Source organism: Coptis chinensis, chromosome 1, assembly GCF_015680905.1.
Source record: "Coptis chinensis isolate HL-2020 chromosome 1, ASM1568090v1, whole genome shotgun sequence".
NCBI classification, from domain to species: domain Eukaryota; kingdom Viridiplantae; phylum Streptophyta; class Magnoliopsida; order Ranunculales; family Ranunculaceae; genus Coptis; species Coptis chinensis.
The window spans coordinates 471,343-487,958 of NC_141456.1; the positions used below are offsets into that span (position 1 = coordinate 471,343).

Sequence of the window (16,616 nt, forward strand, 5' to 3'; positions counted from 1 at the left end):
GCTAAGGGATGACACTGATTGGGACTATCATAAGGTGAATGCTTTTTTCCCACCCGAGATAGTAACCCTGATAAAACAAGTGGTGATCAGACCCACTAGTATAACAAATGACACTATCAGATGGGTGGGCACAAAGAATGGTTTGTTAACTGTTAAGTCTGCTTACCAGTTTTTGAAAAGGGAGGAATGACAAGGGGGCACCTCCTCCTTGAATCCCAAAAGCATCAAATATCTTTGGAGAACTCAACTTACTACTAGGAGAGATGTCTTGTCTGTTTGAGGGAGACTGCAACCAAGTCATTTTGGGTTTACAAACCTCGAGTGATAAGAACTCTATAAACTGGAAGTTAGAACCTATTAGATGTATGATCTAGGGCTTATGTAAGCCTTTCGTTTTTTGCCGTTTTCAATGGGTTAATAGGCAGTTTAATGGAGAAGCTCACGACCTTACTAAGTGGGCTTTCCATAATCAGGATGTCAGCTCTCTGCCTAGCTTTCTTTTGGATTGTAGTACTGTACCTTTAACGCTTTAATGAAATATATGACATGTTTCTATTGAGAAAAAAAAAAAAAAAAAAAAAAAAAAAAAAAAAAAAAAAATTATCATAACTCAAAAAATAAACACAAACAAAAATACTTATTACAAAAATGCGTAATTGTTGAAGAATATCGACTTCATATAAAAACACAATCTTTATTATAATAGTATATAATTTACATTAGACTTTAGTTTTTTAAACTCATTCAAATCTTAAGCCTACATAGACCTTTAATTTTCGACATTTAATCATTCAAAAAAAATAAAAAATAAATAAAATAAAATTGACTGGACTGCCTAGAGGCCGCCTAGTCGGTCCACCGATTTTTTAAATGACTTGGGGTTAGGCGAGATTGGGCACCGCCTAGGCCCTCTAGAGACCGCATAGACCAATTTTAGAACAGTGAGCCATACACACCACTTCCGAATCTCGAACATCCTAGAAATCAGTTGTGAGGAAAAGTTGAAATGTGTCACGCACAGTTGGCATCTGAGAGTTGCATTATCATTTCAATTCAGTAGCAATTGCACGTAGCAGGCAAACCACTCCGTCCATTGCAAACCATCATTTGCAAACAAAAATTAGCAGAGGATCCACATTATTGACCATTAGTATCCCATGAGCGGAGTTTGATGTAATGTCTCCATGTCACAATGTCTTATCTATATATATATAGCGGTCTTTGAAAATAGGAAACCACACATACCATTCAAGTTAGGAGGCCAAATACCAGAGCATTTTGACTTATACTATACAATACTATTATCGTAACACATAGTAAGCAACGATGTAATGTACTAAAATATATGAAAGAAGAGTTCTGATCACTAATAGCATCGTCAATCATACCATAATTCCTTCTGCTAAAACTTCTAGCTTTTCCAAGCAATGATACCCATACACCTTAAAAGGGATCTCGTATTTATGTCAGATACTATACAATACTATTACCGTAACATATATAGTAAGCAACGATGTAATGTACCAAAATATCATTTATAATGATGAAAGAAGAGTTCTGATCACTAATAGGATTGTCAATCATACCATAATTCCTTCTGCTAAAACTTCTAGCTTTTCCAAGCAATGATACCCATACACCTTAAAAGGGTTCTCATATTTATGTCAGATACTTCAAACCTAACAGCAACCACTGTCTAGCTCAAGTTCGTCAACTCTTGTACATGTGGAGTTCCGGGTAGCAAAGCTTCAAGCCTTCAACCACTAGTTTTCCTTCACTTACTACTTAATAGCCAACCAAGGGAGATAAATATGCCATTGTAACCTATATCCAATTCAGCTACTTAATTAGATTGTTCAGATAGTACATTATCCCACCAAAGGTTTCTGTTAGCAATAATGGAGTCATCTCCATCTTCCATAATAAATCTAAGCCTAACTAGCCCTCTCTCTCTTTGAAAAAATAAATAGGGAAACAGGGAATACATTAACAATATGAAAACTCAGCTTCCAAAAGCAAAGGGTAAACCGACACATCTGAACTATAAATTAGCTGCTCTCAACAATCTCTTTCTGTCGAATCTACATTAGCTGCCGGATCGGATTCTGGCTGACCATTAACCCCATCCACACGTGAGTCCTGACCTACCTGATTCTGAAGTTTCTCCTGCAAACGTACCATGCAATAAATTAAAAGACCAATCATGGTTCTTGAATCAACTGCAAACAATTCAAATTTCTGAAAGAAAAAATCAAAAAAATAGAGACAAGTAAAATATTTCAAAGATAATCAATAAGAAACTACTGACATTAAGAGAAGCATTTTCTGATGCTAATTTGTCACATTCCTTCCGCACCCGCTCCAATTCCTCCCTGAGCAAACTATTTTCTTCTTTTAGAGATTCCACACGCTGAGCGAGTTCGTCATACTCAGCCTGGTTTCATATATTTGTTCATCAGGACAAGTAGCAACAAACACTTTCCTCAGAAACTATTAAACTAAGCTACTTCATCACACAACCTGGCCTCCGGCCATAATCATTCAAAATCTAAACAAAATGCTTACTATAAACGGAGGAAAACCACAAACTATCTAATTAGCTCAAGGTTTTAAAATTCCAACTTTAAAAAGTCAAATACGGATATCACAGTAGCTTGCCTCTACAACAAGCAGTATTACGACAGAAAAATTGTTCAAATGTGGTCTATACTGCAATAAAAGTCATCATGTATAAGAATTTACCTGCTTCCTCAGCCTTGACCGACGTGCTGATTCTCTGTTCGACTGCTTCCTTCTTTGCCTCTTAAGCTCTCGTTCGTCCTGCATAACAAAATGAGGCGACAGCTTGACAAAGAAATATAGATAGTGGAAGAAATATTAGGTTAAGAAAAAACCTGTATAAAGAGTTCTGGTGGAATGCCATCACGGGATCCAACTAGAAGAGAGGGGACTATGGCACCAGGGGGCTGTACAGTAGGAAGCTTGGCCCGGCCAGTAGCAACAGGGGGTGGTGTAGGCCCTCCCCAATAGTCCATGCCAATATTAAGGTTTGTTGTCGGACCAGAAACGCTATTTGGTGGCACAGTCATAACCATACCTGGGTTCACCATGGCTTGGCTTGGGAATGACTGTGAAACCCCACTTGATACACTGCAAGCAGTGCCCCCATTCTGGGCCTCAGCTGCAACACATACAAATAGTTTTAGAATAAGAAATGTAACCAGAACATATTCCATCAATGAGGGGGGAGGGGGCGTAACTTACCATCTGCTGAGCCCTTTTCGCTATGCTGTGAGTCCTGTGAAATTTGACAAGAAAATGACATCTGTTACCTTGAAGAAAAAGAAGAAGAAAAATACTAACTGTACAAGTATTTGTAGAGCTAAGTAAAATGTTGACATTCTTGTATATCATACATTAATCAAGAAATGTGTGGAAGGAAATAACAATGGTATCATTATTCGCGCCATAGTAAGCCCAAGTTCTTTATAAGTGTAAGTTCCACTTAAGAGAGAGAAAGAGAGAAAGTTCTTAAAAATTTTAATATGAAAGAAAATCCCAGGAAATTAGAACATTAAACTTGGGTACTACATTTTAACATACATTCTGAGAATTGCCATCACTTCCTTCACTTGAGCCTTCACCTCCACTTTCTCCACTGCACTCATTTGTGAAGACACGTGATTACTATGATGCCAACGCAATGAAAATCCCCAAAATTAGAAGAATCTTAAACAGCTTTACCTCTGGGAGAATCCACCATTGGAGGTTCCAGATGCTTTTCCCGCTTCATTGTCCTTGCCAATAAGCATATTGAGGCTCCCTAAACTTCCCTTAGACCTCTTCAGAGGATTTTTTTTCTTACCCTCACCCGATTTACTCTCTGATTCTCTGCCACTAGTTGCGGCAACCTGAAACATGAATATTGCATTTCAAGATCACAATGAATAGCAAGAAAATGTTGCTTTAATGGAGTTGCATAAAAGCGTGTTTTCCTTGAACCTAAAATATTTCAACAACCCGAGTTAACATTCTTTTCAAGATGGTGTGCCACTGTTTTGAGGCATCTCAGGAGATACAAAGATACCAAGGCTGCTGGAATGTGGACACATCAAATGCACCGAACAGAAACCAAATTATTGTGCCAAATGCCGCTAATGATATACTCAAAATTGTAAACAAACTCTACTGATTTGATGCACATTTTTCTGGGAAAAGTATAACCTAAAGAGTTCACATCTTATAATTCTGAAATCAACTGCAGAATAATAGCTTTGGCTCGACCTGACATTGGGTAGCTCCTGGCTCAAACATTTTAAACATGAATTGCTCTCAAACCATATTTCTGACCATGGCCAAAGAGTACAATTGGCTTGGTTTGAGACGTTGGCCACAACCCATATCCAATTACACTGTTCCATTTCCTCAATTATGTTCCTCACGATAGATGAAGATTTTCCAAATGACAGGAGATTGTCCAGAACATCATTCCTTTGAAATAATTGTTTATCAAACCTCAAATTACTTTATCACCATATATATTTTTTCACTAAACAAGGTATAGATACAACACATGTCAAAAAAGGTCATAGCTCAATCATTGTACAGATTAACTTCACATGACACCAATACGAATAAGCAAGTGAGCGAGTGAGGATATGAAAAAGAGAAACAGAGGGACTATATATATCATTATATAATAGAAAAGTTGTCAAGTTCTTTTTGTAGGTCTAGTCTGCATTATACATATCATTTTTATACATTTTCTGGTTTAACGGTCAGAAAAAATTGGAAGGAGATATCAGATATTGTACTCATAGTCGTACTTTTGACCTGGTAATAGGAAATTAGTTGGCATTCACTTCTCATATTAAAGGTTGCATCTCGGCATCTAAGAGAAAGGGAACTAATACTCACAGAAGCCTCAGCTGTCCCATTTGGGGAAAGCATCGCATAAGGATTATAGGGATGAGAACCCTGGCAAAGATTTACGAGGAAATACAGATCAGCAGAGGAAACTACAATGAATTATTGCCATTAGATGAACATAACTGCTTGATAACGGAAGTCCTAAGAGAAGCAAATACTGTATAAGATGGTCGGGAGGTACCGGTGGCATGGATGGATGAGCATAAAGTCCTCCATGTGGATACATGGTAACATAAGGAGGAGGAGGTGTTCCATACGGAGGAAGCATGTGCTGCAGGAGAAGAAAAGTTACAAGTGCTTGCAAAATACATTTGCCAGACTGGAACTTCAAAAGCAACTCCATGTCGAAGTCCAATTAGACTAGGGATTCTGCATGACAAGTTTGACCGTGCCAATGCAGCCAACTACAACAACATAAAGCAATACATCGAGAAATACCTGTCCCCACATGTATGGATGAGCTTGAGGACTAGATGCCACAGGTGAATGAAAAAATCCAGGTGGAGGTATTGGAGGGGTTCCAGCAGAGTTATAATACGCCTACAGCGAATTTTAGAATGTGCTATAGGATTTAAAGGATATAAGACTATTAAAGAGTAAACTAAATTAGTACAAGATATGAGAAAACACCAGTCACCTGAAATGAAGCCCAGTCATGAAAAACCGTGGCCGGACTGCTAGGTGGAGGTTGCTCCTGCAAGATAAAGTTCAAAGCACGTCAACAGATATTCTAAAAGAGTGAAACAACATCTTGCTTGAACAAGCACGAAACAAAATTCCAAACCTGAGTTGAAGGTGGCTTTGGTGTTTTTGTTGGAGTATCACCTTCTTCATTCCCCATTATTCAATGTACCGGAAAATTCACTTAAATGGAGGCCAAATTCATTACTAGCTTAATGCAGTGGTTTACCTGAACAAATAATACAAAAGAGAGTAGATCAGTCCCTGAAACAGACTTTACGACATCAAGAAGCAGACCTTCAAAACCATAAAGATTACGAAACAAATATTACAATTCTTTGCAAAACACAAGAGAATGTGCTTCATAAATCTTGTTTTCCCATGTCATTTACTTTTATCTATATTGTTTTAATTTCAGAACAATAAATTTGATTGAAATACTTGATACACATTATTTAACATAGATTCTGAAGGAGATCAATATCTGTATAGGGTTAAGTATTATTTAGGTGCTCATAGCCTCATAGTTGGCATTAAAGAAGCACCCACTCAATGTCAGAATCAATAGTTTGTAACTATACAACTGTACAAGTAATCTGAGTGAGAGGTCTGCCAAATGGCGCATAGTAGTTGCCAAATTAAAAGTAATTGCTCAATTAAAAGCAATCAGTTTTCTTCTCAGTTCATTTTGCAGAAAAGGGTTTAAGAAAAAACACAAACACATGAAATATCACAAATATCCACACTGGACAAGAGCAATATCTTTTAGAATAATAGGTCAAAAGATATAAACTACAAAGTGAAAAGATAAGCAACTGCATTGTTGGCTCACTTGCGCTGCTCTCAGTTGTTGAGATCAATAAGGAACTGTGGTATGAGCCATAACTTACAATATCTAACTACATAGGCAAACATATATTTTGCGATTTGTGTACTGTATCGGAGTGTGTAGGCCATGGTTAACAAATAGTACTACAGCAAAAACAACAAATATTAATTCATGGGTCAGGATCCCGGGAGGGAGTTTCAGACACACGGAGAACCATATGATAGTCCAAATCCAACGTTTTAAAGCCAGCAATTTTGCAAGACAACAACATGTCTTTGTTGTCAGCTAAACCCAACCCAACAACAGTAAATGCACCTCTTGCCTTTTTCTCCTTTTCGTGGGTTAACGATACTAGAGAGGGGTTAAAATAGGCCACAGGAGGCCCATCCCCGCTTGGGCGTACCAAAAGAGTGTTGTGAGAAGTGAGAGCTATGAAATAATATTTCTCAAGTGAGATGGACACAAATCATGTATGACAACAAAAACTTAAAGACTTAAACAATGTCTAGAACTAATCATACTGGAGACACTTGAAGGAGCGTATGTACAACAAGAGTATAAATTAGCATAAGTCCAATGTTTCTATATCTTAAGGCTCTCAACCCTCTGCTTAGAGTATGCTGCTTGTTTATTCTGCAACTTTCTATTCCTTATTGAAATTTGACCTAAACACGGGGCATTTCAAAGACTTGGTAGATGTTTCCACCACCACAATCCTGACGCAAATGAGGAGGGTCGGGAATACGTCGGAGCTTTTAGTAACTAAACCACCTTTCAAATCTTCCTTCGTAAATAAGTACAGCCAATGTTAACGCGGTTTAGTGTCCTTAACGGTTTTACAGTCCACAATCCTAAATTGTAACAAAAAAACAGCTCAATTTTTCAAATCAAAGTCAAACTAGAGTTAAAAGTGCTCAATCAGGTTCACTCAATCTATTACATAACTAAACAAGATCTAACTAAGTAAACAGTGACGTAAAACGCAATATAACCAACTCTCCACACCTTTTCATTACCTCAACTGAAATTAAGAACAAAAAAAAATACCCTTTTTATCCAAATCAAATTAGCCCCGACCTCAATTTCAACACTTAATATGATTCTAATCAGATTAGCAACATATACACAGTCAATTAACAAACATCGAAATTACAGCTAAACGAAACAACAATTTACCTTGAATTGAGCGGAAAGGAGATGTAGAGACAGTGAATTGAGTTGGGCACTCTGGTATTGCAGCAAAGAGAGAGAAAAAAATTTAAGGAAATTGGGGGTTTTTTTTAAGAGGGAAAAAAAGTTTTTAGGGATTTGAGGGTGTGTGTGTGAATAAAAAGTTTGGTTGTGTGTAAGAAACAGTTCAAACTTAAAACAAAGAAACGAGGTCAAGACTCAAGAGGGACTTTGTTTTTGTTAGAGCGAGAGAAGAGGACGTGTCTTTTTTGTTTGGTCAACCAGTAGTTTTTTTTTTTTTTTTTCAACGGTGTGCATGGTACCCAATTACCTATTAAAAGTGGGTCTTCAATAATCAAACCGATAAATAACTTTAGAACTGAATAGGAAAAAACGGATAGATATTTGAACCGAAACCAAAACCGATTATTATGATTTTGATATATAAAGTTTAGTATAAGAGCATCTTTAAGTGAGATACTTTCCTAGCATCAAACACCAAATTTAATTTGGTGTTTTTTCATCTTCAGTAAAAACACATGTTGATGAAAACACCAAAAAAATATCAAACCAAACACCAAATTGGCCAAAATTTGGTTCCCTCTTACGGTTTTGGAAAAACCACGTGGTTTTTCTAACACCGCATGGGCCTGGGCTAGATAGTAGGCTTATATAGCGTGTTTTTGAGACGCGATTTTGAAAAAACCGCGCGGTTTTTTCAACACCGCGTGCTCTCAATAAAAAAAGGGGCGAAAAACGGTTATATTTTTCTTTCACTATAAATTGAAACACTCACACAATAGATTTTACACTCACTTCTTTTCTCTATTCTTTACTCTCTATTCTTAAAACCACAATGGCTAGTGAATAACTAAAAACAAAATCTAGAGAGACTTCATGGATACAATAAGAAGATGTTGCTCTTACCAATAGTTGACTACAAGTTAGTCAAGATGGTGTAGTAGGAAATGAGCAAAAGTCAAACGAATTTTAGAGTAAGATTCTAAATGCATTTCATGCAAATCTAGGAAGAATGACCGAACGCAACTTGATAGACATGAAACACCATTGGACTCTCATTCAAGCTAATATCAACAAGTTCCATGCTATTATTTCAAATATTCAAACATTTTCCTCCAAGTGGCTATAATGATGACAATATGATTGTAAGTATTTACTTTTTATTTGTTATTTTGATTCACAAATACATTATTTAATTCTAATTTAGTTTTTTCTTAATTGGTAGGTTGAGAAAGTAATAAGTGCATATGGGATGCATAATGGGGTTTGGAAGTGGATGCAATGCTATAATATGGTGAAAGACTCACCCAAATAGAAGAGGCTACAATTGATAAATGAATTATAACCCACCAAAAAGTCAAAGTCAAACAGTGAGGAAGGAGGTTTATCAATTCCAATATCAACTGCGACAACTCAACCAATGGATTATGATCCACACCAAGTTGATTGGCTTGAGAATAGGCTTATTGGAAAGAAAGAATAAAATAAAATATGACAAAAAGTGAAAGAAGAATGTGATTCTAAAGTGAAGGAATCCGCTAAGAAACTTGATGATTTTCTGGTGGAACTTTCTAAAACCACCAAAGAAGACTATGAATTGGAAGTTCAAAGACAATTGAAGAAAGATGAGATGAAATCCGAAAAACTTCAATTGAAGAAAAATGTGATGGATTGGAAGTTCCAAAAAGAAAAAGAAAAACTTCAATTGAAGAAATATGCGCTCTGAGTTTGAGAAGATGAAAATGATGCTAAAATACTATGAATGAAATTAGAAAGATTATCCGAAGATGAGCGCGAAATTTGGCAACTCAAAAAGGCATAAATTTTACAAAAAATAAAAAATCGACTTTGCAATATCACTAGTAGTAGTCAAATTAGTACATAGTCTAAATGTGAGTCTGTATGTCTTTTAATTTGTGTATTTTAATTTATGACGTGCTTTAATTTGAGTTTGTATTTTGATTTTAATTAGAATGTACTTTAATTTAATATTTTCTTTTAATTTGAGTTACCTTAATTTAAAGTTGATACTTTTTATCATTCTAAAAAAAATTCGGCAGAGTCTATCTTGTATTTTCAAAATTTTCATGTACACAAATCTTTTTATAAAACCACAAATACATAGAAATAAACTTGGAACACAAATACATATAAATTGAAACGATAAATAAACACAAAGTTCAAATGAAGTCCAAATAAAAATAGAAATCAACGTTGACCACGCCGCCCACGCCTACTCCACAAATGATCGACCAAGTCATTTTTCAATCTTTCATGAACAACTTTTGAACGAACCCTCTCGACGCCAGATGCCCAACGAGATAGAACAAAGTGGCATTGATCTTCAGATGCACCTTCTCTACTTGGCATTTCATACTCAGGAATATACTGCGGGATATCCATTTTATGTTCATCTTTCACAATCATACTGTGTAAAATGATGCAAGCCCTCATAACAGTAGCCATGGTCTCCAAATACTATAACCTGCACGGATTCGCTAAAATAGTCCAACGCGACTTCAATATACCAAATACCCGCTCTATGTCATTTCTAGTAGCTTCTTGCTTATTTGCAAAATATTTGTCTTGCATGTGCAACAGTCGGTTTAGCAATCGTTTGAATCAAGGTGACATAATTAGGATAAATACCGTCAGCCAAATAATAGCCCATATCATAATGATGTCCATTCACAATGTAGTTACAATGAATAGCTTCATCATTGACTATATCATATCATCAAATATTGGTGAGCGGCCAAGCACATTAAGATCATTGTGAGAACCCACTATTCCAAAAAAAGCATGCCAAATCCACGTGTCACGAGAATCAACTGCTACCAAAATCACTGTTGGTTTATGCACATATGGCCAGTGTGAGACCCTTACCACGTGGATGGGCAATTCTTCCATTGCCAGTGCATGCAATCAATGCTTCCTAGCATTTCAGGCCATCTGTGTTCCTCATACTCTTCAAGTGAACGCTGAATATCTGCAGCGCGTCATTTGGTTTGCGCAAGTATTCACCTCCAAAAATTATAATAATTCCATCACAGAAATAGCGCATACATTCATGAAAAGTTGGCTCAGCAAAATGTAACATGTCATCTACTAGATTAGCTGAAGACTCATAAGCAAGCATTCGTATAGCAGTAATTACTTTGATTTTTGGGTGAATCCCAAACTTACCCACATTATTAACTTTTTGTTGAAAATATGGTACATTATGATTAAAATGACTGAAAATACGAGTAAACAATGACTCGCCCATACGAAATCAGCGTTGAAAGTCGTGGTCAGTGAATATAGAATTTGCGCTGAAGCAGTTAATATTTACACGAGCCAATGTTGCCTCGTACTGACAATTCTTGCATTTATTTTCTTCCTTTATTCGAATCACCATGTGATTTTTGTTGACGCAATAAACCCAAACGACGTCGGACCAAAGGTAAAGCAATAGCCACTAATTTTTTACAACGCTTAATTGTAGTGTTATCATTTGAAGAGCTCAAGCTCGATGAAGAAAAAGACGATGAATCCAAATAAAATGAATCAGAAGAAAATGAATGATCAATTGAAAAATCGTCAAGAGTTTTGGTAGTTATTTTATTTTATTGCTAAGGAGATGAGTTTAGGATTAGAGGGAATATGAAAAATGAAGAGAACCACGCATGATTAGAGGGTTAAGAGATTATAGCACACGATTTCTGGAAAATCGCGTGAGCTTGGGCTTCTAAGATGGGTTTCAGTAGTGAGGTTTTGAGAAAACCGCGCGGGCTATATGGTGCGGTTTATCCAAAACCGCATCATTTGATGTCGAATATTTGATGTTTCTCCTGAAGTTGGTTGGTGTTTTTTTGTTTGGTTCAAAATTTTAGTGTTTTTTTTGTTTTTCTCCTAAATATGCTCTTATATTACACTAAATAAAGACAAATCAAAACATTATTGTAATATATAGTTTTTGTTTGTTAGGTGTAAAAATATACTAAATATATATAGCATAATAGTTAGTGTTATTAAATGCATGTTTTATAATATTACATTAAACACGTGTATTATAAATATTAATTAATAATAATATCAACGTCCACACGTATACTATGAAATAACTAATACAATATATATATTAGCTAATACGCATGTATGTGTTTGATATATTACATGTACGTGTATATGTAGGATAATAAATACATGCAATGCTAACTAACGATATAATTGTGATAGATGTATTTATTATATATATGACGCATGTGCATATAGTAGTATAATATATCGTAAAATACACGTGTATATATAATTTATTAGATATACATAAATTTTAAAAACTTTGAAAAACTATTGAATTTATGACCATTATTTCTTTTGAGAGGACAAAAATATGGGTGACAAATCTCTACACTATATGATAGCCGATCTTTAGGAGGAAAATTTCTCAACAATTGTGTATTTGTAATCTCTCTATTTTATGATTTTAAAACCACCTCCCTTAATTATTCTAATCAGCTCCCTCATTTTTAAACAATTTAACAAAAACTCTCTCACTTTATTAAAATTATAATTAGCTTCATATTATTTAAAATAATTTAGAAAATCTCATTCACGTCACTCAAATTATATTCAATCCCTCCTAATGTTTTTATATTATTTTTTAGATTATAATTAGAATTCAAAAAAGTATACTATCAGAGAGATGTTAGAGCGACAGGTTTAAGGATTTGAAAAAACATTGATGCGTAGCACGGTTCGCATACTTGTATTATTATCGTACTAAAAACCAACTTTAATATCGATTACATAAATAAAAATATAATTTTAACAATAATAATGTATAACCTGAGAATGAATTGGAATCCAAACCGAACCGACTTAATTAATGGGTATGGATATGGATTTTCTAAAAAAAAAAAAAAAAAAAAAAAAACAAAAAAAAAAAAAACCCGAACATAATAATTTTTACGGAAACCGATAAGAACCGAACTGAACCGACCCATAAAATCAACTTTTCCTATCAATTGAATCATTGAAATTTAGAGCCCACGCGCCACTTGTTTAATCAGCACAGTGCCACAGTACAGTTGAAAAGTCCACACACCACTTGATCGTACATTTTATTATGAAACGCCAACATTGACACCAAATATATCCCATTTTGATGTCTGCTGAAATTACGGTGTTTGTGGATGGTTAGTCAAGGACTTAAAGAAAATTGTTGATGTTTAATTTGGTGTTGATGTTTAATTTGGTGTCACTATTAAAGATACTCTAATAGTTTGAATCTTGTTTCATTCAGTCGTGGCTACCCTAGTAGTTTACTATGACATGCTTTGTTGTAGAAAGATATTTTATCATCAGTTTGGCAATCATAGTGTTGGAGTTATCCCTCACATGAGGAGAGAAACTGGAGCTGGACATTTAAACCGAGTCGGCATCGCCTGCATCGCGAGCCGGAAGCGGCCGGATAGAAGCGCGACTTCGCTTCGAGCTCCATAACATAGGGCGACCAGCTCGGCTTCAGTCTTGGTAGCGACTTCGGCTCCAGAGTGAAGCCAGCGCCAGCTCGCAGTCTATTTTTCGTGGGCTTTGCTCTGATTCCGCTAATTTGGTTTTGGAGATAAAACCAAAATCAAGGTTTTGGAAAACCTAACCAACCAGAACCAAACAAGTCGGAAAGGTTGGAATCCGGACTAAAACAAAGAGATAACCTTTTGACGGAGATACAATCCCAGTAAAGAGATAAGAGTGATCTAGTAAGGTGAGAGATAAAAAGAGAGATTGTAATCTTCCTTCCCACTTTATTAAGAACTCTTGTGGAAGTAGGCATCATTGGCGAACCACGGTAAATCTTTGTGTTGTGGTTTGCTTTTACCGCTTTTACATTATTATCCATTGTTAATAGTTGTTTTAGCGAGTTGGGCATGTTAGTATAGGTTGTAGTTGATATTTAGATTTTGTCCCGAGTTGAATTGTGTTCATACAAGTTATCCGTGTAGTGGGGGAACCGATTGGTATTGGTGTAATCCCCAACAAGTGGTATCGAGCCTTGGTTAGAATAGCTGGGGTGTTATCCGAATCTTTGTCGGGGTGTTTGGCCGAAATTCGAGAGAAGATTTGAGGTTAAATAACTTGTAGAGATGGACCATTCCGTGAACACTCGTATGATGAGTCCGAATAGGAAGAACTACACCATCCGGAAAGCCAAGATGGAAGACTTGCTTTATCGCAGGACTTGGCACTTCCCATTGAGAATGAGGGAGTAAAACCGAGAAAAGGCCGATGAAATTTGAGTGGAAAAAGCTTGACGAAAAGCTATTGGGTACATTCGACAATGGATAGACGGCGGTGTCTTTCACCATGTGGCCCGAGACTCTGACCTTGGTCTATGGAAGAAACTTCGAAGACCTTTATGAGAGGAAGTCGGTGGAAACAAAGTGCTAGTCGTTAAGAAGTTTGCGAACCACGAAGTACCAAGAAGGTTCTTCAATGTCCGAAAGCATCTTAATGAAGTCTGAGAATATCATCAATCGATGCATTTGATGAAGATCAATTTGGGAGGCGGTTTGAGGCTTTGTTTCTATTAGGCTCTCTACCCGAAAGTTGGGAGACATTAGCGGTTTCTCTACATGGAGCGACCAAGGATGGAATTGTTACCATGGAGATGGCTACCACGTCTTTGTTGAATGAGGAGACTAGAAGGAGTGCAAGAAGCGCTCTTCTAACTTCGCAGGTCCTTTCACGAGAAACGGGGGAGAGGTCGAGCGAAAAACCATCTCGTTCTAGAGGTGATGGCGTATAAATCTAGGGGTGAAGCTAGAACTCCTAAGGCGCGGAGAGGCAATGTTACTATTGTGCCACCAAAGGCCACTTCAGATATGAGTCGCGAGAACAAAGAGGGATGATGAGAAGAATAACCGTGGTACATGAAGACATGGTGCGGAGGAACGGAAACACAAAGATATACTACCGCGACTAGTCGATGACCTAGTGGGAATTATGTCGGTTGTGGTGTGTCTTTGTCCGGAAAGTACCTCATGTCGATATCTGAGTGGGTGATAGATACAGAGCATCCTATCACGTCACAATCGCGCGGGGATTCTTCACTACCTACGGTTGTGGTGAATATGGTGAAGTGAGGATGGGTAACATGATGGCGCCCGAAGATTATAGGCATTGGAGATGTTCATGTAGAAACCAATGTCGGCTACACCTTGACACTTTCGAGGATGTAAGACATGTCCCCGACATACGGTTAAGCTTCCATTTCGGCCGGAAATTAGATGATGATGGCTTTGTAAACTCGTTTGGTAGCGGGGTATGGAACCGAAAGCGAGGTTCCATTGTAGCGGCCGAGGAAAGAAAACTTGCTCTCTTTACAAAACACAAATTTAGTTTGTGTAAAGCGTAGAATAATGCGCGTAAGAAGAAGCTTCATCCGACCGGTGGGCACAAGAGAGCGTGTCACATGGGCATAAAAGGGATGGAAGTTCTTGCTAAGCAAAAGGCTATGCCAAACATTAAAGGTACACATTTAAGTACATGTACTCATTGTTTGGTAGGAAAGCAACACAGGTGTCTTTCCAAAGATTCCGTCTCACGTAAAAGGACACCGCCCTTGAACTAGTGCACACGCACTTATGTGGTCCTATGAGAGTGAAGTCCCACCGGGGAGCTTCGTACTTTGACATTCATTGATGATCGTCAAAAAGATATGGGCCTATAGTCCGAAGACCAAGGATGAAGTACTTGGCGTGTTTGAGAAATTCTACATGGTGGAAAGAGAGACCGGGAAGTTGTTGAAGTGTATTCGCCGGATAATGGGGGTGAGTACATTGGGCCATTTGAAGAGTATTGCCGAGTCATGGGATTAGGCTCATGAGCGGGGCCGCTCCCAAGACACCGACGTAATGGAATAGCGAGAGAGAATGAACCGTACCATTGTAGAGGGATAAGATGCATGCTATCTCACTCTAAGCTACCTAGAAGCTCTTGGGTAGAAGAATGCGCATCTGGCAGCATGTGATCAACCCGTCACCAAGAAAGCCTCTCTGAATAGTGATTATCCGAGAGAGAGTATGGTCGCGAGATGTTGATTATGGATACTGAGGGTATTTGGGTGCGGGGCATTTGTGCATATTCCGGGGATGAGAGATCCAAGCTTGATGACAAAGCCAAGCGGTGCATTTTTCCGGGTTATGGAGATGAAAAGTTTGGTTACAAACTCTATGATCCGATTAACAAGAAGGTAATCCGGTCGGAGATGTTGTGTTCTTAGAAGACCAAACCATAGCAGACTTTGAGGAGGGTGAGAAGCTACAAGCTTTCACCAATGACCTTGTTGATTCGAACCGAAGTTCCTACTGTGGAACGTGCAGAAGGCATTGAGAATGCAGAGAACCATGAGTTTGAAGCTCATGATGAGAATCCTATTGCTCATGATGGGATAGAACCTATTGGTATAGAAGATGCAGATGAGATGCATGAACCACCACCAGAGCAAGCGTAGTGCATCCTCCCCGAGGCACCGCCAGATGGGGCAAGGAGAGGTCCGACAGAGAGAGACTAGCTTCAACCAGTATCCACCACATAATGCACGTGCTACTATCGGATGGTGGAGAACCTATGTACTATCAAGAGGCACTTGAAGGTACCGACAAAGAAAAGTGGTTGAAGGCCATGCATGACGAGATGGATTCTTTGCATAAGAATCACACTTATGAGTTAGTTGAGAAACCCACAGGGAGAAAAGTTCTCAAGAATAAGTGGATATACAAAGTCAAGCATGAGGAGAACAATCCTCACCCAAGGCACAAAGCTCGCCTTTGTTGTGAAGGGATTCGGTCAAAAAGAAAGGAATTGACTTTGATGAGATTTTCTCTCCCAGTAGTGAAGATGACTTCTATCCCAGGGTGGTATTGGGTATGGCCGCAAGTATGAACCTAGAGGTTGAGCGACTAGATGTTAAGACGTTAAGACGCTTTTCTTCATGGAGACC

The 16,616-nt window shown here is 37.6% G+C and overlaps 1 protein-coding gene across 3 annotated transcripts; it reads right to left on the bottom strand.

Moving 5' to 3' along the window:
* Positions 1–1,521: 1,521 nt before the first annotated feature.
* Positions 1,522–7,816, bottom strand: LOC147521046 (bZIP transcription factor 1-A-like). 3 transcript variants are annotated; one of them, XM_086579338.1, is made up of 13 exons: positions 7,616–7,816; positions 5,714–5,839; positions 5,567–5,623; positions 5,368–5,469; positions 5,111–5,200; positions 4,918–4,977; positions 3,745–3,911; positions 3,604–3,658; positions 3,265–3,298; positions 2,895–3,181; positions 2,743–2,820; positions 2,309–2,434; positions 1,522–2,166 (listed from the first exon to the last, which is right to left on the bottom strand). In XM_086579338.1, exons 2-13 carry the CDS (start codon positions 5,768–5,770, stop codon positions 2,059–2,061), a joined length of 1,221 nt encoding a protein of 406 aa, XP_086435464.1. In that variant the 5' UTR covers positions 5,771–5,839; positions 7,616–7,816; the 3' UTR covers positions 1,522–2,058. The 3 variants fall into 3 exon arrangements, with proteins under 3 accessions (XP_086435464.1, XP_086436319.1, XP_086435814.1); XM_086580193.1 differs by having other exon boundaries at positions 5,368–5,491; positions 7,616–7,782; XM_086579688.1 differs by lacking the exons at positions 4,918–4,977; positions 5,111–5,200.
* Positions 7,817–16,616: the final 8,800 nt, after the last annotated feature.

Excerpts from the sequence above, each read along its gene's own strand:
- LOC147521046 (XM_086579338.1), bottom strand. The coding sequence starts at position 5,770 with ATGGGGAATGAAGAAGGTGATACTCCAACAAAAACACCAAAGCCACCT. Across the intron at positions 3,299-3,603 it reads GTGATGGCAATTCTCAGAAT|GACTCACAGCATAGCGAAAA; the intron begins GTATGTTAAAAT and ends CAAATTTCACAG. Across the intron at positions 3,182-3,264 it reads CGAAAAGGGCTCAGCAGATG|CTGAGGCCCAGAATGGGGGC; the intron begins GTAAGTTACGCC and ends TATGTGTTGCAG.